General features: G+C 41.4%; 2 protein-coding genes across 6 annotated transcripts in view; both read right to left on the reverse strand.

Moving 5' to 3' along the window:
* CACNB4 (calcium voltage-gated channel auxiliary subunit beta 4) overlaps positions 1–11,677 on the reverse strand; it is a gene marked incomplete at both ends in the record, with an annotated part of 106,491 nt that extends 94,814 nt beyond the window's left edge. Inside the window, one exon of the mRNA XM_080621504.1 lies at positions 11,570–11,677. Within this exon, the coding sequence (XP_080477630.1) occupies positions 11,570–11,677 (108 nt within the window). The remainder of the gene's footprint in view (positions 1–11,569) is intronic.
* A 2,160-nt stretch (positions 11,678–13,837) lies between these two features.
* The window catches only part of STAM2 (signal transducing adaptor molecule 2), a 28,683-nt gene continuing 15,360 nt past the window's right edge, over positions 13,838–27,160 (reverse strand). For all 5 annotated transcript variants that reach the window (XM_080620960.1, XM_080620958.1, XM_080620959.1 and 2 more), the window contains 10 exons: positions 26,063–26,209; positions 24,109–24,178; positions 23,215–23,401; positions 22,228–22,322; positions 21,392–21,474; positions 21,109–21,196; positions 20,278–20,332; positions 19,458–19,611; positions 17,760–17,929; positions 13,838–17,535 (listed from right to left, as the gene is read on the reverse strand). In XM_080620960.1, coding sequence (XP_080477086.1) covers positions 17,301–17,535; positions 17,760–17,929; positions 19,458–19,611; positions 20,278–20,332; positions 21,109–21,196; positions 21,392–21,474; positions 22,228–22,322; positions 23,215–23,401; positions 24,109–24,178; positions 26,063–26,209 — 1,284 coding nt within the window. In that variant the 3' untranslated portion in view covers positions 13,838–17,300. The remainder of the gene's footprint in view (positions 17,536–17,759; positions 17,930–19,457; positions 19,612–20,277; positions 20,333–21,108; positions 21,197–21,391; positions 21,475–22,227; positions 22,323–23,214; positions 23,402–24,108; positions 24,179–26,062; positions 26,210–27,160) is intronic.

Genomic DNA, 27,160 nt, shown 5'->3' on the forward strand with positions numbered 1-27,160 from the left:
TCTCCCGTCTAACACCCCGAGGTCACACACGTCATATATCCACAGCCAGTGTGTTTGAGCAGCTCCTGTTATTGCCTGTGTGATGGAGGTTTTCTCCCCAGGACGCCAACATGTGGGGAGGGGAGACAGGGGAAATGGAGATGCTCCTAATGGCCCACGATGATCAAAGCCAAAAGACAAGAATATTTAAGCCATAACTGGTACCAGGCACTTTGAAGATTAATGACTGGCTGGATGTTTCACATATGACCCAACAGATCATTAAGCCCTAAGAAATGCCTAGTGTCGAGGAATTTTTTTTTCACTTTAAGGTGAGTAAAAGAGAGGGGGGTGGGAACAGACCAGCTTATGAAATATCTCCTAATGGGAAAATCAGTTTCAATTGCTAAGAAGAGATCAGTCAAGGAACGAATGCCCCTCCAGGCAAAGCAGATCAGGCAAACCAGTCTACAGTAAGAACTGAGTTTGGACGAGCTTTCCTTTCAGTCCTCCACATCTTCTGTATTAAAAAGAAACCATCCCTTTTGTGACTCAGAGTCTATGACCAGTGCTGTGCTGCTGGCTAGCCATGGAGAATCTGCCACTGGAGGGGCTCAGAAGTATCTGACTCCTCATATTAACCCGGGAAGGCAGAGGGAAAGCATCTCCATTTCTAGTATAACCACTTCGCTTCTGCATTATTTGTAGATACGTCCTTCTTTTCTAAATGTGATCAAAAAAGCTGCCATAACACACATAGATGCTTTAGCAGAACTTGCAGATGGATTTCAGCAGAATTTTGTTTCAGCTAATTCCTAATACAAAACTTCCACTCATGAACTTCAAGGTACCATAGCGCCATAGCCGTAAAAGCGCCATTGTGCCACAGCCATAAAAGGCTCCAAAAACACTTCACAAAAATTGGAGTAGAACATTTATGTGTGATGTATTGTCACCACAGAGGTCTTACACAGGACAACGTACCACTGAACCCGTAACGTACAAATTCAAGAATAAATCTCACCACAAGGATCTGGGCAAGCAAAATCCAAATCAAAGATATAATTTGGTTGGAAAATCATAAAGTAATCTACCTTTCTCTTTGTAAAGAGACATGCACCATGGAACAGCTTGGCTTCCTGAAACCATGCCAGAAGTGCCACCTCCTCTTTCAGCACACAGGTAAGTGCCCTTACAAGTCTCTCCTGCCTATGGTAATTCAGGCATACGCTTGGTTTTAGTTCACAAGACCCAATGTAACCCCACCCAAGGAGTAGTACGAGAGCAGCTTTTCATGGAAAGCAGAAGAAACAAAACCAAAGGGCCATATGAAACACAGTCAGCAATACTGGGAATGTCCCTAAAGCACCACGAAGATGCATTTTCTTCACGAAATGTTTATAATAATAAATAATAATAAATACATAAAAATATAAACAAACTCTTACAATAATAAAGAAGTAATTTTTGTCGGCATTACACAAACAGAATATACTATTTTGCCTGAAAACACAGACATCTACAACTTCAGCTGAAAGAAAATTCCCCCCACAAAATAATCGCCACAGGAGGAGTGCTTCAGGAGGACACGCTTCCTCCAGACCCAATGGGAATTTGATTACAGAGCTAACCACTACACTGCCTCACCACACTGCCTCTTCTTCCTCCCAGAGAACAAACCACTGGAAATCTTTCTACAGATGAAATGTGCAAAATTACTGGAATATCACTGAGTAGAAGCTACCAGATTATCCCAATGAAAGGATTATCTTGACTTTCATAGAAACAAGAGTTTTCAAAAGGCGTTTTCAAAATTCTGATCGGTAGCATTTTACTACATTATCTGAATCAGGTTATTAAATTCTGTAAGGGATATCAAAATGCATTAAGTGCATTAACCTAAAGAAATACCAAGGCATAGGGACAGCTCCTGCTGTCTCTACATATTAACGGAAAAATGACATATTATATAAGCTGGGGAAAAGAGTTGCTAGTTAAGCACTAAAACCATTAGTCCAGAGAATGACCATCATAAAAAAACAAATTATAGCAGAAACAGAATATGAGTAAAACCAAATGAAGATTACAGATAGAATATTGCTTATTCTGTGCAAGAAAAGATGCCACAACCCAGACCCCCAAGCAGCACAGAGTCATCAGAACCCGGTGTTCACCAGCCACTCTTTCTTACTTAAGGACACTGAATCTCTGATTTAGAACAAAAAAGGTTTTCCCAAAAACTGTGATACTCATTGCAAAAAGTGTCAAGGAAACAGAGTGCAAAGAAGGCTTATTATTAAGAGAGAATGTGACTGGAGTGTAACTTCAAAGATGTATTTTTACCCTAGTACTTTAAAGCATTTAACATGCTAAGGGCCAGATCTCATGAAAAAACACATGCAAGTCGCTTTGCAAACAGCAGAAACCACAGAGACTTGTGTGGGACCACTGACCTAAGAGAAGGTCCCTGCAGGGATGCTGACACTGAGACTCCCAAGTGCCATACAGGAACGGCACCCTTTTACAAGCCGTGTGATTCGTGAAAGATGACCAAGTCAGTTCACAGCAAAAATACATTTTATCTGTACTCATCACAGGTGACTTGCAGGCACAGAGAACTGGGGCAGGAGGGGATCTCCATCCCTCCTCCCCATGCTTTAGAAGGCATCCAGTTTTGACAGAGGGGTAGAGGAAGGCATATAAGACCTTGTCTATTACCTATCCCACTTTGCCCCAAGCCACCAGAGACAGCTGGAGACCTCATTACAAGCCACCAAAAATTAATACAACAGCCAAGAGACATGTTGTTATTCAGACTCTCTAAAGACTTTTTACATCTTTCGTCAACTGTCAAACTATCTGACATCGTTTATCACAATCACGTTCTGATTTTTCTTATTACATACACACGTTGAAGACAGCATTGCAAAAGCTCTCTTCAATGGGAGATCTTTTTAACGTCTTAAGTGGCTGAAGAAGTTCCCACCTAAATTTTATTTTGCTAGAACTCTGTTTTATTATTTTTTAAAACAGAATTTTGAAGATTATACACGTCAGGTTTTCCCATATAACCCTGAAACCAACAGGAAGGAGGTAAGAAGCTATTTTTTCCAACTCTGTGGGTCACCCAAGGCCTAAGGATTTTAGGAAAAAGCTATTTCTGCCTCTACCATATTCTTTTCAAAGCAACAGAACATATTTTATCAAATACAGGTCTGGAGTCCCATGTAATCATCTCTGCTTCCTCCATATTCAGCACAGACAATTGCACTGAGATTGCACTTGACACGAGCCATTGGTGTCCATAGAAACTGCATGACAGCAAAGGCAGGCAGAGCCTGCGCCTGGCTTGAGCTCCCAAAATCTGCTAAAATGGCTCTAATCTGAGGGGTTACACTATAATCACACAACTGGAGTTTCACACAATCTGTTACTGTACAGCAAAATTATTGGGGATGAAAAACCTCGGTGAGACTGTCATAAGGTGGCAGGTGATGGGAAGTGGGCACAGAGCTGCCCAGGGCCTCGAGACCTTGCTTTAGCACAGGGTTTATCAAGTCATGCAGCACTTCTGCCTCCAGTCTCCCCATCACAGAAAGGGGGACAGTAAGGGCACCTTGCATTAGACCATTGTACGCAGTCCATGTTGGTAAAGAGATTTTTTTAATGGTTACCTATTAAGTATTCTGTATTTGGTATTATGCTAGTATTCTAAGTGTTACTGTAATCATGTAAATATTTCATTGTAAAAACATTGCATGAATAAAGAAAATTAATTTTATAGGTCACACTAGAAAAATACATTTAAACAAACACCCACAGTATGTACAAAGAGACAGACAGCTCCCAAATACCAGAAATTTTGGATGAAGGATAGCCAAATCCTATTTTTTATTCATACCTACGCTGCTTATGCTATTAATATCTGACTTCTCTTTTGTGACTTTAGGCTATTTTAAAAACGAAACCTTGTTACCATGGAGACAATAAGCCGGTCAGCACATCTGCTGAGGAACAGGACATGAAATTTTTAAAGTGAGAATTTCAAAGGCTCCGACTTTTCATGAATCCGTGCCAATAATTCCATCAAATACACATAAGGGAGACTGCTAATTTAGTTAGCTGTCACCTAACAGATTTCTGACAATCTTATTGACTGCTATTGTGCACCAGTACCCACTAGCAGAGACTGCAGCACTACGAGCACCGGCATGCTGAGGAGATGAATCATGTTCTACTTCCACGTGCCGCACTGGCCATGCTCATGAAGTGGTAAAGGCAAAAGCTTATCATGAATATAATCCAGTGAACCTGCCTAAAAGGTTGATAGATCGCTCCAAACAAATAACAACAAAACAATAAGGGGATTTGTATTTTTTTAAAGAATGCAATCATGATCATTATTTGCTTGCAAACACACACATACACACACACAAAAATCTCTTTCCTTTGCTGACAGAACACTAAGCGGGCATGTAATTGAGATTCAATTAGTACATTAAGAAACACTCAATTAAGCTTCCCAGTGACACAGAGATACCCAGCTACACTCACTTTCCAGATGAAGAAATGAACCTCGCAGAAGTCTGACGGCTTCTTCAAGGTCAGATGAAGTGATAGCAGAATTAAGGAGAGAAACCAACTTTACTACTCTTTGTTTTATAATGAAGAAATCCATTTAAGTTTTCTTCTACTGTTATTTCAACCTTATGAAGTTTATCCTCCACCCACCTCTTCTTCCCAGCTGTACGAGGAGAAACCTAATCAAGACAGGATTTTGAGGCACCTGGGAACAAAGCAACACCACTGGACAGTACAAGGCAGCTTTCAGGAGGGCAGATGTGCACACATATGTGTGACAGCCACATGCCACCAGCTGTTACTAACAGGGAAGCCAAGAACAGGGGACGCGCTCCAAGTCCATCAGCCTCCCAAGGCATATCAGAAGACAACTCTGGAAAAGCTGCCAGGTGCATATCCCGTGACTCTGACTTAGTCCACATAGGCAGCATCCCATAGGAAGTTATGGAGAGATGTCACCTAGTCGTCATCTAACTGCTGGGCTCATCAGTGATGAAGCTGCTCAGATGTAGCACCCTCCATCACTGAAATACACGCAGCAGCAGCAAAGTGTGGTTCAATTTGACAGCCTTCATCATTTAAGTATTTCTCCTAATTGCAGATGTTTCATGAGCCTCACCAAGGGGCACAACAAACCTTCCCTTCCAAACCTACCTGGGCCCATTGGTTGGATGGTCTCTCTCAAACTGACAGGAGACAACTCCATGTAGGCTTTCCAACCCATCCATCACAGGCAAATCCCACCACGGTGGCTCAGATCATGCCAGTACCAGGCTGTACCACCCAGGACTGCCCATGGGCTCCTGCCAGGACCTGGGTACAGCCCCTACATAGCACACAGCCTATGCTGACCCAAGGGATGGCCTCATGTCTATCCTCCAGAAGCAGGCCATCTTCACAAATCACTTCTGTGGTTTGGAAAATAAAATCCAGGTCACGATGACACTGGTGGAAAACACCACCTCCTCCCAAAGCCAAGGAGTAAACTTACTCCATGGTTCTGTACACAACAGAAAACTGCAAACCAGCCTGAAAGTCAGATGGGTGTAGAGCTACTACAGCACGACACCCCAGGGACATTTACGTCAGTTCAAGTATGCCTTACTTGACCTTATTGATTTAACCTAAATACGAAGATTTACAAAGTAAACAGTTCTTAAGCACAGTTTGAGAGATGCAGCTAGCTAACTACACTGATTTAAGAAGAAAGGCAAGTTAAAACAATGCCACTCTACTGTGCAGACAAGGCTTATGTTCTTTGGAGAAAGGGTTGAATCTTTTATTCACCTGTCAAATGCTTTAACAGTTTCTAAACGCTGTATAGAGAAAAATAATGATCGAGTCCTGTGGCTAAGGAATAATCATAGTCTACGACAGTAAGCTATATTTTAGAAATTAATGACTCATCATAGAATTGAGCTCATCTGGTAAATTACTAAAATTCTAATCTGCTCCTTTGCTGATATGTATTTTATCAATCTAATCAGCATTTGATTTTGAGAAATGCCTGGTTCATTGCATACCCAGGTTGCAATAGACCACACCACTCAGCATCCTCCACGTCCTCCTGCGTACCAGAAAACCTGTATTATGGAAAACCAAAGTCTCAAGGTCATCAACTGAGGTCTCATTTTATTCTGAGGAAAATGATTTTAAGACACAAAAAAAAGAGAAAAAGCAGAAAGGAAGGAAGAAATCAAATGCACATTAGGAAGTTTGTTAAGAAACGATCACTGAAGCTGCCTATGGACATCACTGATGAGGAAAGACCAAATGTCAATTCCCCTTAATTCAGACAGTTACTCTACAGGACAGACAGCAAAAATATTAGCTACAAAACTCAAACCTGTACTTCAAGCCATGGATTGCTCTTGAAAATACTGGTGCACATCACTAAGCCAACATCTGCCAGAGCCGATGAGCAGCCTTGTGTGCTTTGCACCTGCAAAGGCACACCTGAGATGGCAACTGGGTGGTTCTATGTCACATGTGCCAACGGAAAGGCTTTCAGGCTTTATAAACAATACATGAAACCCTTAAAGCTTCCCAAATCTGATTTACAGCCACTTTTGCTTGACTAAACAAGAAGATATCTGAATGCAGATGCCAACATTCAGCTTGGTACACCCCTTGGACTTGCAGAAAGAACAAGGCAGTCCCATCTCCACACACACACAAAAGCTCTGAAAACAAGGCAACAAACACTTTTGAAGGAGTTGCCTCCTTTTGTCAGAATGTCACTGACTTTTAAAAATGCTGTTGCAGCTTGAGAGCTGTTCTAGTAACAGAAAATGCTTTTTTTCTTTTCCACTCAATATCACAGAGGAAAAATGATACTTAAAAGGGGGAAGCACAAGCATTGCTAGAGATGCAACACGAGGTGTAACTATGGCTTAAAAGAAAGTTGATTTTAACTTCAACTATTTCTAAATAAAAGCAGCAAAAAAATCCAAAAATAAACTGCATATCTCAATATACTTTTATGTGAAGTTAAACATGCTTGGATTGAACAGGTACACTCAGTGGGTTCACTTGCAGTCTCTGGCATGAGCCGGAATGAAGTTCCACTGATTACCATGAGTGTTTTAAGAAGATATTTTTACAAGCCCCTGATGCTATCAAAAAGCACGTAATTCCATTTCACTTCAATCACGTAAGTTAAGGTAACGCTACCCAGCGAGGCAATCCAGCACGAGCAGAAAAGTAACAGCCCCATTAGGGAACAGACTAAACCCTCACTAGAAGACCCAACCACAGTTCCAGTTATGTCTTCAGAAGTGGAGCTACTTGACACCTATTCAAGAAAGGCCACCTCATAGGCTCACAGAATCCTCTAGGTTGGAAAAGACCTTTAAGATCATTAAGTTCAACCATTACCTCAGGACTGCCAAGACCACCACAAAACCATGCCACTGGGGACCTCATCTACACAGTTTTGAACGCTTCCAGGGATGGTTATTCCATTTCTTAACTGTACTGGAGAGCCTGTTCCAACACCTGATCACCCTCTCTTAAGTAATTTTTCCTAATGTCCAACCTAAACCTCCCCTGTTGTAGCTTGAGGCTGTTACCTCTTATCCTGTCACTTGTTATTTGGGAGAAGAGACCTTCTTTAAATGAGGAAGGGCATGGTAAGGAAAGACCTAAAATAAGGAGACATTCAATCGGACCTGTACTAAGGGCTGCAGTTTGGCCAACAAGGTGTGAAATGTATAAACGAGCATGGCCATGCGGAGACACCCAGCTGTGGAGGAGCAAGGAGGAAGAAGAGGAAGTGCAAGGGAGCCTGAACCTCCACCTCCAGCAGCACAGGACCCCTACTCAGACCTTTGTCAACCCACCTCCAAGTGTAAATGTCTCTATCTCAGATGCTGACCTTCCCCTGGGGCTCCCCAGTATTATTATGCAGATGGAGAAATGTATCATGTGTTGCTTTCCCTCCCCAAATTGTATTAACATCTGCATAAAAAGGTTTTAATGACTTCTGGCACACACACCTATATGGCTGGAGTCGGTCCCGCTAACTCACCCGGGACCACCCGCAGTAAAGAGCGGCCACTGCAGGCTTTCTTTTGACAAGAAATGGTGCTCTAAGACAACCTTTGGGTGACTGTTCCTCACAGGTCACTTCACTTTTATCAGGGAAATAAATTCCATTAAAAATCAGAGGCTATAAAACTAATACCACCAGAAGTCAAAGCGAAAAAACAAACTGCATATACTCACAAGTCACACCACGTCAAAATAAGTGGTGGAAACACAAAAACATTCCAGAACAAAGCAATAATGAATTACTATGACAGCACCTTGTAAAATTATAAGCATATGTTTTCAGCTGACCTACTTATTGTCTTATAATTGACTTCTGTCCCTTAAGGGATTCTTAAATATAATTCAGCAGCACCTGCCACGTCAGAGGAACAATTTTGTACACCCATGCCTTGCTCAAATACTGTACTTAACAGCTTCAGCACCACGGTTGCTCACTGCTTTGGCTGTGCCACTGGAGATAGAGATGCCAATCCAACAACCAGGAACCTCCTGCACTTCTGGTCATCTTGGGGCATGAGTGATCTTACTTGCCGAGCAGGCTTTCTTTTTTATACCAGCCCATTGATTTTCAGCACCTACTGACCTATTCCCATCACTCCATCCATGTCTTCCAGTGCAGCGTTTCCCACAGCAAGAGGCAATTACGGGCAATTCCCACACTGGTGATGCTGGAACTGGTAGCTCTGCCTGTGCTGACACATACGTGGGACTCTGCCATGGACTGTCTCTGCTCATCACCATGCCGTGTTGACAAAAATGTAAATTCAAAAGCTCATCCACACATGATTCCCTTACTAAATTAGACTGACCAACAGATTGAAACCAAAAATTAAATGCAACTTAATGAAAAGTCAAAAGCAAAGAGTTCAAACCTGCGCCTCTCCTGACACAAAAAGAAACCAATGATTAAATTTCTGTTAGTATTTTGGACTTGGGCAAGAAGCTGGTGCACAACTCAGAATGCATAAGAGATCTGCAAGAGATTTAAACCCTTTTGGGACATTTCATTGCAAATCTTAATGACATGATTTAGATGTTTTTCAAGCTATACCTACAGCAACAGCAACGTTACTTCAAGTTAATCCCTGCTTTTAGGACTTCTTTTTTTCCACTTATGCTTCTAAAGCTTTATTGCTATTAGGGAAAACTTCATAGGGGAGGAGACGACAGCAACAGTGGACAGTTGGAACTACTCTGCATCCAGGGAGCCCAGTTCTCCAAGAAAATCTCTTTCTCCAAGAAAAACCACTAACCACAAAGGCTGAGAAAACTCTCTCATTCTTGTACTAAAGGAGCAGCAGAAACACCATTGAGCAAAGGAAATGTTGCCCTGAGAAGTTGAATCACACCGTGGTGAGGAACATCACATGAAGTCCAAGGGAAGGATCAGCGAGACCCTCACCCTGGCATGTCTCCATCTCAGCCCCACCATGGTCTCACCCAGCAAGGGCTGGGAAGACACAATCCCAGAGTTGGCTTTGTTGCTCAGCTCACACAATTTAATAGAATCTTCTCACCGATCTAACAGGAGCTACCGCACTTGCCTGTTTAAAAGGTCTTAAGGTGGTCACCTCTGAAAGTGACAACAGTTTGTCTTATCCCACCCTTCTCTTGTGGGATAAGCATGTTCTGATATGGACTGATTCGTTTTGCTGTATATTGGAACATGGAACTGAAGTTAGATTGCTGTCGTAGCTTCAGCCAACACAGCATCATCCTCTGCCAGAGCAGAACAGACAGATGCTGGTGGAGAAAGAGCCCCGAAGCTGGTGCTGGTGTGGATACACTGATGGGCCCCTTGGCTGCCATGCAGTGGGACCCATGGGTCTGCAATCATGATGGAAGGAAAACCATCTCACCACCCAGTTTTCCTATTACTATTATTTGGCAGCGCCCCACAAACTGTCACTGAAAGTAAAGCAGTCCCTTGGGAAAGTGGGGCAGGAATAAAAGCAAGCTCCCCATATTCCCCAAAAAAAGACAGGACAAGTGCAGCACTTGCAGAGCACAGCACGTTCCAAGACATGAGCCAGAATAAAAGCACAAAGCACAGGAAATGTTCTGCACATGAACGAGGTGTGTGATGGAACCGTGTACCGCAGCTGCGCCTGTGTCAGGAGCCAGGCTCTTCCCGCAAGCACTTCCGCCTGCAAGGCTTTCAAAATCCCACATTGTGCCCTTGCTCCCTCAGACGGCGAGTCCTCTGGTGACGCCCATCACCCTCCGCCTGTCTAACCACAAGCCCTCAGTTTCCATGTGAGCACAGCACGAAAACCACCTCTCGAAACAACACTTCTGACAAGCTGAATGATTCTCCAGGACATCTCCAAGAAGGGCCCACAGCCGCCTGCAACAATCTCCTCCCACCACCACACGGGCTAAAACTACCTTTATATTTGTTTGTCCTTGTTTCAACCCATGGCTGAGATCACATTAAACGTCAGATTCATGCTGCGACTCTCACATGTCATTCTCCTGGTGCTGGGAATGAGGACTGCCAGCCCGGCACAGCTGCGGTTCTGCTCTGGGCTGGAGCCGTGATGAGGAGACACCACAGAGCAAAATAAAACTTCCCTGTGTTACTTAAATCTCCTTCTCTTTCCCCGGGCAGAGCAACCTCACAGCTTCCATGTCCTGAGCAAAATACGCTGCCGCACGAGAGGCGTCCCCAGATTTGTCAAAGGCCCCAGTTACGCTTTCCTTGCGCTTCCTTAAATTTCTACCAAAGTCACTGAGGAATCGGGGGGAGGGGGAAGTGGCTGGATACAGGCTCGTGCACCAAGAAATGCTCTACTGCCTGTCCTTTTAAAGCAGATTCATAATAGGTACTCTAAGAAGCATCTGTTAGGTGGAAAAGTGCTGCTTTCGGGAAACTCGGGATGTTAGTCTTCGTTTGCCTGAGGGGCAGCTGGCAGGGCTGGAAATGGAGACGGGTAACGACTATTAACAGGAGGTTCATCCAGATCGCTAATGCTGCTCCTGCAGCGCCAGGGGAAGCCGGGCTGATATATAATTAGCACCGACAAGCCCGAAGCCCCAGACCGAGATGCTCTTGACATCTTTACAATCACCTTTTTCCAGAAACCCTTAAGCCGGAGGATCACTCCTCAGCTTCTGTTCTTCAAGGAAAGTGTTTCTTGCCCTCAATGTTTTAACTAGAAAATCAGCCCAACGTGTAAACTGCAGCTTGGGAACCGAAGGCAAACACGATACGCGCATTTACCAGGATAAATCGTGCCTTCTGTCGGATATTTTAGGCCCCTCTCCTCATTCCGGAGCAATCCGGGTTTACAGTTTTAAGCCCAGCTAGGGCCGGTGCCGGTCCCCGAGCGCAACGGCGACCGGCAGCGACCCAAACTTGTACGGTCCCCGGAGCATCACGGGGCAGCGGCGCCGAGCCCCACCGGACGAGGTGGTTCCTGAAGCCAAGCCCGTTCGCCCCCCCGCCGCCCCTCACCTGCCGCAGGATGAAGCTGGTGGAGGTGGTGCTGCCGTCGGAGCGCTTCAGCCGGCTGCGCCTCGTCGCCGTGCCCCTCGTCACCTGCCCCGGGGGAGGCCAAGACATCAAGGTCGCGTCGCCGGCACCGCGACCGCCACCGGAGCCGCGCCCGCCCACCCCGCCCTCCCCCGCGGCCCCCGGGCTGCACCCACCGCGGCCATGGCTGCCAGGATCGGCGGCTCCCTCAGACCCGGCCCCTGCCCGGCGGCACCTGGGCACAGCCGGGCTGCTGCCGCCGAGAGCGGCCGCGGCGGGAAGCGCGAGGGCGGGCGCGGTGTCGGGGCGGGGCAGCGACACGCGTGTCCCCCCGCGCGGGAGCCGGGGCGGGGAGCAGCTGCCACACGCGAGTGCCTGCCCGGGGAAGCCCGCCCCGGAGGCGGGGTGCGGTGAAGGCGCCCGGTGTGCTCCGGCTCGGCGGTGAGCTGCGGCGGGAGCGCCGGGAGGGGAGCACGGGTGGCTGCGAGCCGCAGCAGCCACACACTCAGCAACACCAGTGACCCTCATGCTGCACCCAGCTGCTCTCTGCACCGGCGGCCTTTGTCGCCCCCCCCGGCTCTCTGCGGCCCGAGTGGAGATGAACGGGCCTAGCTTGACCTCCTCAAGCTGAAACATCTGCCACGACCATGTAAGCCGCAGTGCAAGCCATCACTGTGTAAAGCAACACTCCAGACTTGATTTGTATCAACTACGAGCCATGAGGACAGAGGGAAAAAATGATAAAGCAAATCACTTAGTTTTCTGGTTTAAGTTAAAGAGGAAATCTGGAGAAGCGCACGATGTGGATTTCCAGCTTCTCATTCCTGCACTTTACCTACAAGCACATTACACCTCCCACCACAACGAGTACGAGGGGAAATATGCACATCATTGAACTGACCTCACTTTTACACCAGAAAGCTCTGAACACACACACACACACACACACACACACACACACACACACACACACACACACGCTCCCACTCTCCTCTGGTGAAGGTCCAAAGCACAACAGTGCAACTGTCCCTTCCCTTCCTCACTACAAACCATGTACTTCTTTTTTTTAATTCATTGGATGGAATGAGGCAGCCCGGTTTCTTCAGCAGAGATGAATGTGGGCCATGAGTGCTGAAGTCTAAATTAAGATTATTTGAAAACGCAGTTTAACATTAAATCCATACCTGGAAGGGTACTTTGCTTCAATCTTTGTGTAACCCAGTATCAAGCCAACTTCCCAAGTTCAGGTACCAGCCAGAAGCCTACACCCCCTTGTCTCACTTCATAGAATCATAGGATCATCTGGTCCAACTATTCATGACCTACACCAGATGGCCCAAGACCCTGTCCAGCTAAATCTTAACAGTGTCCAATGCTAAGGAGTCCACCACTTCCCTGGCAAGGTTATTCCAATGGCTGATTGTTCTCAGTGTGAAACATCAGTGAGAGCCAACATTAAGGTTGAGATTCAAAAGGAAAACTAAACCAGTATTTGTCGTATAGGCTTCAGCTTCAGAAGAACTTTCTAAGATTTAGGTTTACAGCCTGAAGCGACCTGAAATGAACGCAACAGGGTAACATGGCTGTAGATAAGTGCTGAAATGCAGCAATTTACACCTCAGTAAAGGTCTTTGCAAGCAGGTTCTGTTGTCCAGTCACAGCAGTAGCAGAAGGTACCTTTAAAGCACAAAGATTCTTATTTTGCATGAGCCAGAAATTTGTTCAGCCTTTGTGAAAACCTACAGCAAAGCTGTAAGCAATCATGGCTCTCACTTAACACGTACAATACAATCAGCTTTAAAAGCAGTGTATTTGCTTCCCTTATCGTTTGTGGTGAAGTATATTACCACTTCACATTGGATTATTCCCTTCAGTTCCCCAGCAGTTAACAACCAGCATGGAGCAGTGTTCTCTTGCTAACGTGATCCCTGCTGAACGGGCAAAGCTAAGTGATGGACAGAGCCCTGGTTCCCCAGCAGAAGTGCTCACCAGCAGTGAAACACAGCACAACTGTGAAATATCAGTCCTTCCAGAGCAGTGTGTGGGAACACACCGACCTGGAGGTAGCTGGGCTGGTAGCCGAGCCTGCAGTGCCAGCCCAGGACGGGCACCCACAGGAGAGCAAGGCTAAGGGGAGCAGGGAAGGGGAAGAGAGAGGGCTGCAGCAGTGACGATTACACAACTCACACAGCTTGTGCCTAATTTCTGGCAAGGACTTAAGGACATAGTAAAGAGAGGACTCTTCACCCATGCTTATTAAACAAACTTTAATTCACACAAGGCAAATGTGCACATATTGCAGACAGGAGGCCAAATGATATTGCAACAAAATAGATCCACTCTTCCTTAATACTGCAAACTCTTTCGGACAATTTTCTGCAAGAACTGTGATACATCTTTGCTGTAAATCCCAGACCAGAGAGAAATACAACCTTGATCTGAATCTGAAATTCAGGTGTGCTATCTGCTGGTGGCCAGGTTGCTCGCTGGCCGACTAGAGCTGTGACAGGTCAGACACACTTAGAACCTGCCCTGGCTGCATTCTCTTTCCTTCATTTTTCATTCTGATCAATTCAAAACAGTTTTGAGTCAGTTTCATGTGAAATTTAACTGGCATGAGCCATAAATTCAAAGATTCAACAGATACATCATAGTGCTCAATGTAAGCAGGAGTAGAGACTTCTTAGAAAAGATGCATAGATAAAAATACTACTACTACTACTAAAAAAAAAAAAAATCATCTTCTTATCAGAAAACCATTCCTGTAAGAGACTGCAGTTGCAGCCATGTCCCACTCAATGCTCCTGGTTAAGGGGCAGCCTTCAAAAGCTCTACACTGTTCCCCAAGTCCATGAACATCTACGAACAAAACCTAAAGCAAAATGAACGCACAGCATTACTTTTTACGGAAACAATCTGATTTTTAAAAAGTTGCCATTTCTGTACCAAATTAAATGGACAATGCATTTGTCACACTATGGCTGGATGAAAGACCACAATGTCTCAAAACATGTGGTGGCATTACAGACAAATTGAGTTGTTGCTTTCAGCTGACTATAACTGAGACATAATAGGTGCCAACTCATACTAGAAGAAAGTTTATCTAGTATCGATATTCTCAACAACCATGACACAAATATATTACACTAAAATTCTCATTATAAAGTTGCACAAATTTTTATGTTAACCATTAAAGTTTATACGAAAAAGCAGAAGTTATCTACCTGTTTATTCCTGATATAAAACAGTAGGTAGAAACCTAGTGTAGAAATCTGAAGTTAGAGAAATCCTTTGGCAGCATATTCAGTTATAATCAGGCCTTAAAAATAAATATGATCATGTCTAGAAGTATGAAGAGAAACAGATCCTATTAACACCAAACCCCTCTGAATACACTATTTTAATAATAATTAAATTATTTTACATTATCTACAAGTTGCGTATCACAAGTTTAGGAATATAAGAGATGACAGGATGACAAATCCTGCTTTCATAAAATGTCAGGCTTTAAGAGTATGCATATATGTAACTGTGTAGAAAATCTCAGACAAATGAGTATATACATTATTTATATTTAATAATTAACTGAACATCACCAAATTACGTCTGTCTAGTGATCTCAATTTAGGTTACTTAGTATTTCTGCTGGACCAAAGTTTTGAATCCAATAAAAATACCCACCTTAATCTCAATTTACTAACAAACATGGAGAGTCTATATAAATGACAGCAAAGTTCAGTTTGACCACGTATCAACTTGGAACAAAGTAAACTCTTACCAAAAAATCTCCAAACAATGAGAAATTTGAACAGCAGCTTTGAAATTAATTATTTTTCCTTAAAGAATGCAAGGAACAAGTCATCAGACTACTTCAGTATTTCAACATGTGTTACTTGGCTACATCAAGGGGAAGGAGAAAGATAAAGTCATGTCAAAAGGAAAGACAAAAGCTTCTTTCCAATTGCACAAAATTTAAATAAAAAAAGTACTTCAAGAGCAGGTACTGAATACCTTACTGTGTAAAGCATGAGGCTGCAAATGAATAAAGTTGTGATGACAAATAATTAAATAAAATGTAAAAGAAATGGAGGTGCTGCTGAGCAGAGGATGATTTTTATTACACGTCAACAGTCTGGAATCTGATAGTCCCAATTTGGTAGAGAATTCACATACCAAATATGCTTATTTACACATCTGGGATTTTCATGCATTTAACCAAGATGTTTTATCCGTGATTTGCTTCCATTATTTTTCCAATCTGAAGATTATTGCTTATCATAAAACCATTAAAATAGGCATAAATGACTATGCTGAAGTGAGTAGGCGACTAGAACAAAGTGATTTTTTTTCTTTTTCAGAGGCTGAAACAATTTAAGAAAGAAGTCCCACATTCCCAAAAGATAATTCAGCCCATCTGCTCCACTTGTACAAACCCCACCCCTTAAAAAAGTGCATCAGGAAAGAAATTCTTCAATTTCTTTTCTTAGCCACCAAATGCTGCACTTCCACAGTTCCGAGGCAATTCCTTTCCCAAAGACACGTCTGTCATTTTCAATATGAAACCACTTGTTGTATTAAACGAGGAACACAATCCCACTCACAAAGCACACATATTCTGCACACGTATTAGGTGCCACACATGCACCTTTGTCAAATGGTGTAAGTTTCACTGACTGCAATGAGTGTTTATTTAAACATGGTGGCAGAGAAAGGAAATTCAAGAGAGGCAAGAACCTTCAGGTCCCATAAAGATGATTTCTGTTCCACTCCCCGTTAGAAAGGTAACAAGGTAGATTCTCACAGCCTTAAACTTCAAACATTCTTGAGCCCCCTCCTTTATCACAAGGAACTACAACACTCCTTCACTTCTACATACATCCGAAAAGGAAAAGAAAAGATATTCTGTACAAGTTTCTGGCTCAGCACCTTGTATCCACATAGTGCCCACGCAGTCAGCTGGGAGCATCCCTTGCCCGCGTTCACAAAGGAGACTTGTGCTTGCAGTACCACCTCTGCTGAAAGATGCAGGCCCTTTTTAGCAAAACCCCACCTGTTTTCTTCAAGAGAAACACATCAGAAGTTCTCCAGAAATCTACCAGGCAGCACTGTAAAATCTTATTTCTCCTATTGCTGTAGGTACATGGTCCTCACTGGCACAAAATCACATCATTTTCTCTTCCAGCTCTCATCTGCTGAACTTGAGCAGTTGCTCCCATTATGCAGTGCACATCATATTGTGAAGCTCTCTATAGCAGTGCAGAGAGAAGGTGGTCTCTAAATCTGCAGAGATTCTGTAAAGCCACTTGGATAGAAGGATTATAGTAAGATACCAGAGGAGGGAATGCAAAATCAGAGCAACACATGACAATAATTAAGTATCCTCAAGTTTTCAGAAACACATTTATAGGAAAATTATGTTTGGACAATCTTTTAACTTAAGATTCACACATGGCACTTTTTGAAAGCACTGAAATAAGGGCTCAAAGTAATCTGAAATTCTTTTAAACCATCAGCTAATCTAGTTCAAGTTATCTTTATGCAAATGCTTAACAATCAGATCTGATGGATACTTTTACTCTGCCATCACCCTAATGCAGTAAACTGGGTTATTTAAAAGAAAAATGCATCTTGCTATCCTGTGACAGGTATTCATAAAAATCATAAGGTCAAGCATCCTTTATTCATTAATTCAGAAATACAAGCTGGTTTGTTTTTAAAGAAGAGGCTGTTGGTGGTAATTTGCTTGTTGCTGTAGAACAGAATGAGCAGGAACTGCCACGGGATAACCTGGTCCTTGAGGCAAACTTGCTGTACTATTCTGGTAAGCCGACATATCCACCGACACTCCCATCTGCTGCTGCTGGGTGTATGCAGCTGTGCTGGCAGCCGATGGAAGGCTGGGGTTCTGGTTCATGTACGGCTGGTTTAACACAGAATCTGGTCCTGGGCTGTAACACAACAAAACAAATCAAATGCTGACAAGTTCATGTCTACTTATCTGACAAGCAGATTTGCAAAGGAGAATATTGTTTAGTCCAAAAGCAATCTATTTTCAAGCTTATCAAACAATATTACACATCATTGTAAATATCCCAAGAACACACAACCTTTAGACCAAGTAGTAAAACTACCAACAGGAAGAAGGTGATTTAACAGTTTGCTGAAGCGATACCTTAAATACGTAGCTTGAGCTGGCTGAGTTGCTCCAGAAGAATTTACACTTCGAGGCAGAGACCTCAACTGCCCCATCTGATCCGGTCCTAGGCTATAGCCTGGGGAAATGGTGACTTGGTGAACACCCTGGATCATGTAGTTTCCACTAGGTGGCTGCACAGGATATGACTGTAAGAAAAAAAAAAAATACAAACCCAAACAACCCAACATTGTGTACCTTTTATTTTCAATTAAGCGGCAGCAAACATGGCACAGAATGCCATTACAGTGGCAGGGTTCAAAGACTGAATGAGCATCCATTAATTTTTTCAACAAGGTTCTAAAACTGAAACATGTAACTTCTCAACAAACATTTTAAATAGGCAACTTTTACTTCACCAGCAGCTCCCCTTCCACAAGTGCACTGCTAATAAGTTCAGTGCTTAACATCTGAAGGAAGAACATCACATACAAGACCTCTGCCTCTCACAGAAACTTTATTTTTTTCCCCTCTAATTTGCTCTGTCTTTAAAATGTTTGATCCTTACCTATTCTGATGCACAAAGTCAAGTAGGAAGACAGGCACCATACGAGATTTGTTACTTAACACATTTTGTAAATTAAAACATAAGAACATTCTAAGACTAACACAAAAGGAAAGCAGAAAATTTAGTTTCTTGCATTTCTTGTTTAAGATAATGCAAGTCTTTACCCAAAATTCAGATAGAACAGGTGGTATAACATGCTTTGTCTACAGTCTATGCTGCTCATTGGTTTTGGACTTTGTATGTAGACATTGTATATGGACACTGAAAGAAGAGACAGTTTCGTACCAAGTAACAACACTATGCTCAGCACGCTTAGCTTGTATTTTTCACCACTGAAGTATGCATCTTGAAAGAAACGGCAAACTCCAGTTGCCTTCTGGCTTAAATTACTTCTAATCTTCAAACATAAAGAATTTTCCATCGTTACCAGGAGTTAAGGACACACAATTACTTTTAACTGACATATTTTCAGATCTAGCAGTTGCTATGGCAACTATTCTTTTCCCACTGAACAATTAACATTAAAGCAAAATTCACTTAAAGTAAAAACGTTCCTTCTATGTTTTCTCCAAAAAGGATCTTTGAAAATACTTCTCCATTTTTGTTTTCCTAAACATCAATATGGCACATTGGAGATACTGTAACAGTTTTGAGCAACTACACCCCCTAATACAATATGTTCATTTCTTAAAGGAAGAAACGAGCTAAAACAAGACTAGTGTTTCCATATTTGAAAAAGTACACCGCATTCATGATTAATGCATTAATATTAAAGTTCACTCACATCCCCCCTATTAGATAAGAAGGTAACATTTTACTTTTAAGACTGAGGGCATGACTCACAGCAAGAATTTCCACCAAGCTGCTGAAACACATAATTCTAACTGTAAAAAAATTAATCAGGGAAGGGATCTTTTAGTATTTTCAATACAGTATCTTTCTGTTAAGTAGAGAAAAATTAACAACTATACCTTATTGTACAAGCAGGTGACTGCAAACTAAAGTACACCGTTTTAGTGGGTAAATGATATTTTATTCTGAATGCTATAAAAAGTCACCAGGCAACTGTTCATAGGCTAGCAAGAAAGCATGCACTTCATTTTTGCTGTCATCGTTTTAAATAGAAATCTATATTAAGAAAGTGCCTATTTCCAGAAAGGGATACTGACCTGCACTGAAACACCAGAAGATGTAGGTGGGTATTGTGCAGGATGGTGGAGTTTTGAGTAGGCCGAGTACATTGGTGTTTCATTCATCAGTTTGTTATAGAGCTCCAGAGCTTCTAGAACTTTTACATTCAATTCCGATAATTCTGAATGTTTCCTGTTTCAAAACAATTACATGCAAACACTAAGTTTCTCTAACACCTAGTGTTAGCTGGTAAAAAAAAAAAAAAAAAAAAAAAAAGTGCCTCCTTAAATGGTTTTGAATACGCAAGAAAAAAAACCCAAGCTCTTAAAAGGTTGATTTCTTACACATCTATATTGCAAAGTTGCCATTCTGTTTCTTATACCAAAGGGACTGGAAGGAGAGTCTAAGAAGAACTGTTCTTCCCTAGCTGCAATAAGGTAAGCAACTCCACAGGTGTTAGTTACCTTTTCTTTCCACCCTCAAGTATCCCTAAGAGTCTGAGGGGAAAGAGGTGAAGATAGAGTTGGACAGATTTTCCTGTCATGGAGGACAGTCAGCAGAAGACTGAAAATACCAAGCTCTAGACAGATTGCAAAAGGCTACAGTCAAAAATTGCTACTACAAAATGCATCCAGTAATCTATGCAGTAAATTTTGGAGAGCAGCAATCAAATTTTTGTACGCGCACTGGGACCATGGTACCTAAACACTAAAAAATAAAGGCAAAGTTGCCAAAACTTCTTTCTTGCAAGACCTTCTAGCTGGGGAGATGGAAGATAAAGCACCCAAAAAAATGAGTACAACTGCACAATTTAAAGTAAATCATAATAAATAACACAGAAGCTACATTATGGCTCACCTATCTATCTCTTCTAGTTTTTCATCTATCATTGGACCCATCTGTTGACAAATATCTGTGAAGACAAAAGTGTTAACGTAGTTAGTGTCTTGCACAATTAAAAGATTGAATGCATCTGAAAATTACTTTATCCAATTCTACTAAAACAGCATACAGAATTGGAGAGTGCACCTAGTTATCATGTGCGTTCCATTCCTTAAGCCCAAACAGAAAGGAAAAATACTTCAGTGATTCTGCTTTGTCATCTTCTCTCCTCTCTTCCCTCTACTCACTCAAACAGAAGACTATTAATGAAACACATGGAAAATTTTTCATTTCTGCTTGCACTGTGCAAGATCTTTGACTTTCATCTCCTACTGGAGTATCCAATCTGTATAAATCTGTTGTGTTGTAGAGCTTCCTTTGCCTTCACATTTTCATTATAGAAATACTCCTTTATTAATGTACACTCAATTGTTATTACATACCTTGAACTAATTGGCTCTTAAGTGAATGGAACTGCCTCTCTCCTCCTAGCCAGCAGTATTTTAGGGAAATTTTGACACGAAGTTAATTGCCTATTTCAAGAAGAGTTTGATAGGTAGATGGATCTTGCAAAGATCAGGCATTTTACACTAGCTGGAAGTTATGCAAATTACTCTGCTGAACATGGAGTTGGCTTGGCAACTATTAGAAAATCTAGAGTTATACATATAGCCTCCTGCTTTCACTGTGAAATAGGCTATTCTACAGCACAGTGTTAGCACAGGCCAGTTTCTCTAACATTAAACACAAAAGAATTACCAGCCTAAAGAAGAAGAAATAAAAAAACTAGCTTAGTGCTCAAAGTACCTTCTGAGTCTAGAAGATCTGGAGAATCAAGCTTTAAATCTGTGGGATCTATACTCTGAAGTACCTGCAGCGTTTTATCCATCTTATCCTGAAAGGTGAAGAGAAGATAAGGAACAGTTATTTCTGAAGCATGGCAGAAACTGTTTTAACTTTCAAATTAAAAACAAGCACCCAAAAATTCTTTACATGAAAAGAATTGGCTGCTAACATTCAGTAACAAAAGAATGTTTCAACCAGTGTAAAATCTCAGTAATTTCTTTTTTTATTGAAAGTGACTGCATACCTCATCTATATAAACTGGCTCAGGTTCTGCTTTCTTAATTTCTTCTGTAGTATCCTCACGACCAGAATTTTTATCCACAGTTGCTGAAAGAACAAACATTAGTTTCTTTTCTGCAGCTGTGTTACTATGCTAACTTTTACACAAATTTTTTTTCCATGCTTTCTATCAGTTCTTTAAATGAAAGAGAAGTTTGAATAAGTACTTCAAGCAGTGATTACACTTAGCTACTGGAGAAGGGAATTTGGGTTTGCCTAGAAAGCCTTCTGACAAGCTGCTTCCTTTGCGCTGTTAGCCTGATTGTGAACCTAGCCGCAGCAAGGGAAAGACAGTTGAGTCACATTAGCATCTAAAAACACCTCCAACACATGTACAATTACTTTCAGGCAAGTCATGAGTGTTAAGTTTGATTTTGGTATCATGAACATGAATAAAGCTAGCAATGTGATTCTTATTAACCACTGACATGGGTATGAATGTTATTCTATGCTAGGCCTGATGTCTGAAAAAAGAATTTAACGTTTTAAATGGCAAGTTACTGGATTCAGATCTAATATACTACTGACAAAGAACTATGGTAAATTGAACTTGAGCAGAAATTAATTTCTGTAACAGGAAAAAGGTAGCAACTTAGCAGAGAATTAGAAGATACAAACTGTTAAAGTGAGCTACTGCAGTGGTATATGCTTGTTTGCCTGCTTGAAACAAGGGCACGATGTCTCTCTCAATTCCTTCCTCGGGCTGATTTCAGGAAATTATGTTGGTCATGGGCTAGTTAGTAGTTCCACCGTAAGCCCACCTTTCTAAAACAATGTGTCAGCTTTTAGTAGCTAACTTACCTGCCTCAGGTTCCACATTTAAGTCAGAAGTCACAAAATTAGATGGAAACAGTCCTACTCCTCTGTGATTTTCACCTTTCCACCAATTGGTGTCACTGGGAAAATAAATACGTATTACAAAAGTCTGAATATTAACACTTAGTATCGGCAACATTTTCAGGCTTTTGACAGAAAACCTGTGATATTTAGTGCACTGTTTTCCTTCATATCCAACTACAAAGGCAAAGGAGAACTTCTGTACAGATTAGCAGTAAAACCAAAGGCAGAAGTGGGGGCAGAGGGGCAGGGAGAAGGGAAGGATCAGGGGAAGTAAAATCATTCAGTAGCAATCACTCAGAATTTAACTCTTCACTTCTTTAGGCTGATAAGATGATAGCCCGTTACAGCTTCATCTAAAAGTTTGTAAGAAGTTCACAAGTGGAGACTAACATAAGAGATATAATTGATCCGTCACAGTCTATTCAATTAGAACAGCATTTAGGGGGGAAGAAGTTCTGCTTCTCAGCTATCATTCAGGCAACAGTGATAACAATAAGTATTTTTTCTTCAGTTTTATTCTTAGCAAATGTCATGCTAGATAGCCAGAAATTCAACAATTTCTGAAAGTAACTGGAATTCAGCACTGTAATATGTATCCATATTCTTATGACATATAACTAACATTTACCTTAAAAACTACAAACAAATTGGATCTACACCACAGTAGGAAATATTCAGTGTAATACAGTGAGGTTCTCCCTGCACCAATCATGCCTTGAGTGGGTACAGAAAGAACAGCAGAAGATAAATGGATTTGAGGAAGGCCCAGAGTCACAATATACATTTTGGGTGGGGGGGTGGGGGTGGTGGTATAAAGCATTAGAGGAAAAATTGGCTATCCTAAGGGAAAAAACAACAACAACAACAACAACAACAACAACAACAACAACAACAAAAAAAAAAAAAAAATCTCTGGAATAAAGGCACCTTCAGCTGAGTATATTATACCTGTCATCCAAAACAAGAATAATTTCTCCACTTTTAAAGGTGAGTTCATTGTCCTCGACAGCTTCAAAGTCATACAGGGCTCGCACCTTCCTTGAGTTCTGACTGTTTTGCTGAATTTCTGCAGAAGGGTACAAGGATTTCGTTTCCGTTTGTTGCTGTTTCTGCTCTTGCAAAGACAATTCGATAGCTACAATTTCGGGAGGTGAGGAAAAAAAAATAAAATAAGCTTGTATGTTTGATCCCTGTATATAAAGGTAGTTTGCTTTTCTAATTAACGTATTTACTGCTATATTATTAACATGGTCTGTATCTGCTTCTCTAATATTTTAAGTTTAAAATCTTTGCTCCAAACTTTACTCTGCCCTGCAACAGGATTAAAAGACAAAATGCAATCATGCACAAGTAATAAAACATTTAAAAAACCCTCTGCTCTTCGTGGTACAGCCCACTACTGGTAGCAGTGCACACACTACTAATGTTGGTAGCATCATTAGCATGATCAGAAATACTATTAAATTCTTCACTTTGACATTTGAACAACAATAAGTATATTCAACAGAAAGAAAAAATAAAACTTCTAAATGTTTTTTTTTTTTTCAAGCATCAAGATGTAGGCTAAAATGAAACGTGAGTGCAGAAGGGAGAAGATCAGTCTCTCTGGAGAGAAAGCAGTGACAAAACAATGCTAATGGCTATGAGATGGGGAAGAATATATCTTTCCCCAAGACCTCACCCATGAGGATAACACCTTGAATGATACGCTATACTAACTACCAACCTGCTGTGCTCTTGCTTTCAGTTCAATGCAGAAGAGAGTAGACTTCCTACTTCTCTACATTTTAACAAAACTTTTAGAGCACAAGTCTTAACCCAAGGCTGTGACTAGCAATTTACCTTTAGCTATATCTTCATCTTCTTTGTTTTTACTTAATGATGAACCATTCTTAGCAGCATTTGTAGAAGCCTGCAAATGTATTAACAATAGAAGTAGTTCAGGTTATGAACAAAAAAGAAAACTCTATAATTATATACTTTAAAATTAGTAATAAGTTGTTCTTGGTTATTTGCCTTACCATAGTATTTCATTACTGAATCAAGATGACCCTCTAGAAGTAAAAATTACTACTCTTCAGAATCTCACCCACGTTTTATTTTGTTTTCAGCAAGGAACAAAGTAAAATAAATAATCAGATCTCACTTAAATAACTGGTCTCATTTAAATAATTATTTCCATCTCATTTGTTAGTAAGACTACTTATTTAAATGACTACTCTTTCCATTTTTGTCCTCCATGCCTCTACCCCAGCCTTCAAAAGGGAAGAAGAGCTCTCTGGATTCCTACATCTGTAAACATCAGGAACTGTAGTGATAGAACAAGGGATAATGGGTTTAAACTTAAAACAGGGGAAGTTCAGGTTAGATGTAAGGAAGAAGTTCTTTACTGTGAGGATGGTGAGGCACTGGAACAGGTTGCCCAAAGAAGTAGTAAATGCTCCATCCCTGGCAGGTTCAAGCCTTGGGTGACATGGTCTAGTGCACAGCGTCCCTGCCCATAGCAGGGGGGTCGGAAGTAGATGATCTTAAGGTCCTGTCCAACCTAAACCATTCTATGATTAAGCAGCAGCTGGACTTACAGAAAAGGGAGATCTCTCTCAGAGCAAAAAGCCATCCTCTTTCTCTGCTGGTGGGATAATGGGAAGGAAGAGCAAATGTACATCAAGTTGGAAGCTGCAGACTTAAATAATATGAATTTCCACAACAGCATAGTCAAATCATTCCTACGAGGAAGTCTTTCCACACATACCAGGAATGAAGTTTCAAACCCTAGCAGTGTCTAGGACTTACCAGTGGTCCTCAAAAACAGTTCTGTACAAGGGTACCAAACACTAATAAGCAAGCTTCAGCTTTGCTTGTTTGAAGTAAAGTGTATGAGGTAAAAACATCAAGATATCATTTCTTATGTACTTGTAGGAAAAGAAGCTTAATTGGTTGCCAGTACTCTAGATCTTCCATGTTTCTGCCATATGTTCTAACACATACCCTACATTTAGAAGTCAAAACATCTTTGTGGAGAAAGGAAAGACTGTAAAAGTAAAAGAAACCCTCTGTGTTGAATATAAAAAAAGTAAACTTCATTTAAGGAATACGTAATAGAAGCTGTAGTTCTAATTTTCATGACTGATCTTCACCTGACTCCTAATTAGCATGAAAATATTTAGAAGTATCAATAAAGTGTCGGGAAAAACACACCTCTCATTATATCTACCAGCTCAAAGATTAGACATAATACATCACCCAGAGTAAAATACAAAGGGTGAAGTTAGGGATTGGAGCACCCCACCTACTGCAGAGACACAGACAGGTAACTGCATAAACAAGAAATGGGGACTTGGAAAAGGAAAGCATAGCACAAATCATCTTCAAAAACATCTCCATTCCAAACACTGTTTTGCGAGGCAGTGTGAAGAAAAACAAAGGTATGTGGCTCCAAGTCAGCCATCAGGACCATGAAACACGAAGTACAAAGTGAGGGTGTAGAATTGCTTAGATTTAAGGTGGTGACAGCTCAATGAAGCTCTGAAAACGATCAGAAGAAAACAAGGATCTAAATGGAACAACTCATAAGGGCATCATGAAATAGCCATTAGTCTGTTCTTTTCTTTGGTGTGCAAGGACATAAAATAGAAGAATGAATAAAAGTGAACCTGAGTATAAGGACACTACTAGAACAAGGTTTCTACCCTCCTCCGACTGAAAACATAGAAGGTCTCATTTGAAGAGTTTTTCATTTGTTCACCGCCAGGAACAGTGAACCTACCAGTACCATGTACCCCAAGGCAGCTTTTACCTGAGATCCAGCCACAGGAAAAGTTACACCTTCTTCTTTTAAAGATTTAATAGTTGCAGATATTAAGCTACATTGTGGGTCTTTCTGAAATTCTTCTGACCACTCCACCATTAGTGTTTTTAGCTTTTCACATACTTTTGGATGAGCCTAGAAGACAAAATTGCATAAAAGGGATATTTGTACCTCAAAATGAGAAGAAAGAATTGCTCCCTCTCATTAAAACTTTGTTACCAAAACCATTTTACTATAAATATCCTTTTAACTGTCTTGATTAAGAAAATTTGGAAAACAGAGCCTAGGATATATCACCTACTATACACTGATTCTGACCTTACATTTAACATGCTGAGCTTCTGGAACATCATCCTTTCTTTGGAAAGCTGGCATAGCAGTTTCCAACACCATTACCCCAGTGTAGCGACAGAATGCAGGCAGTTCAGATTTCCCTGACTAACCAACAACTGGTTATTTTAAATCAGGGTTACTTCAACCCTTACAGCAATACTTGGAGGCAAATTCTCTTGCATAGTCAAAGCTTAGATCTTGCAGGCACCTCACCTACCTTTGCTGCTGTTATTTTAGTCAATTTTAGGTGGTTAAAGATGGTTAAGCAAAAGGACTGATCAACTTTTTGACCTTCAAATGTTAGCCATGTTTCCACCTCAATAGTTTTGAAGAAATTCAGGCTCTCTACCACACTTATCCCAACTTTTCTGCACCTCCATGTTAGTTACCCTCAATTTTACCTTCACTACTTCTAATTTGTATTGTTATTCCCCTCCCAACTACTTAAGTTGGTCCAATATAAGAGACCATCTTATAACCTCTGCTGTCTTCTCCTCACACGGCAGAACACATTTCTCTCTGTTGACTTCTCGGGTGACAGGATCTCACAAAAACCTGATCTTTGTACCATCTCTGTATATACATATGTATGTATGTTTCCTTGACTCAGATTCTCTCACAAAAAGGAATTACGCATTATGTATGCATTATATACAGTGCCACCCAGCTCACAGCACAGGTCATTCTATTAGCTCCTCAATTAGTAACCAAGGTGCAGAGACATAGTCTGTTAAAGGAAGATGGTAGAGGCAA

Source organism: Psittacula echo (genome assembly GCF_963264785.1).
Source record: "Psittacula echo genome assembly, chromosome: 6".
NCBI lineage: Eukaryota > Metazoa > Chordata > Aves > Psittaciformes > Psittacidae > Psittacula > Psittacula echo.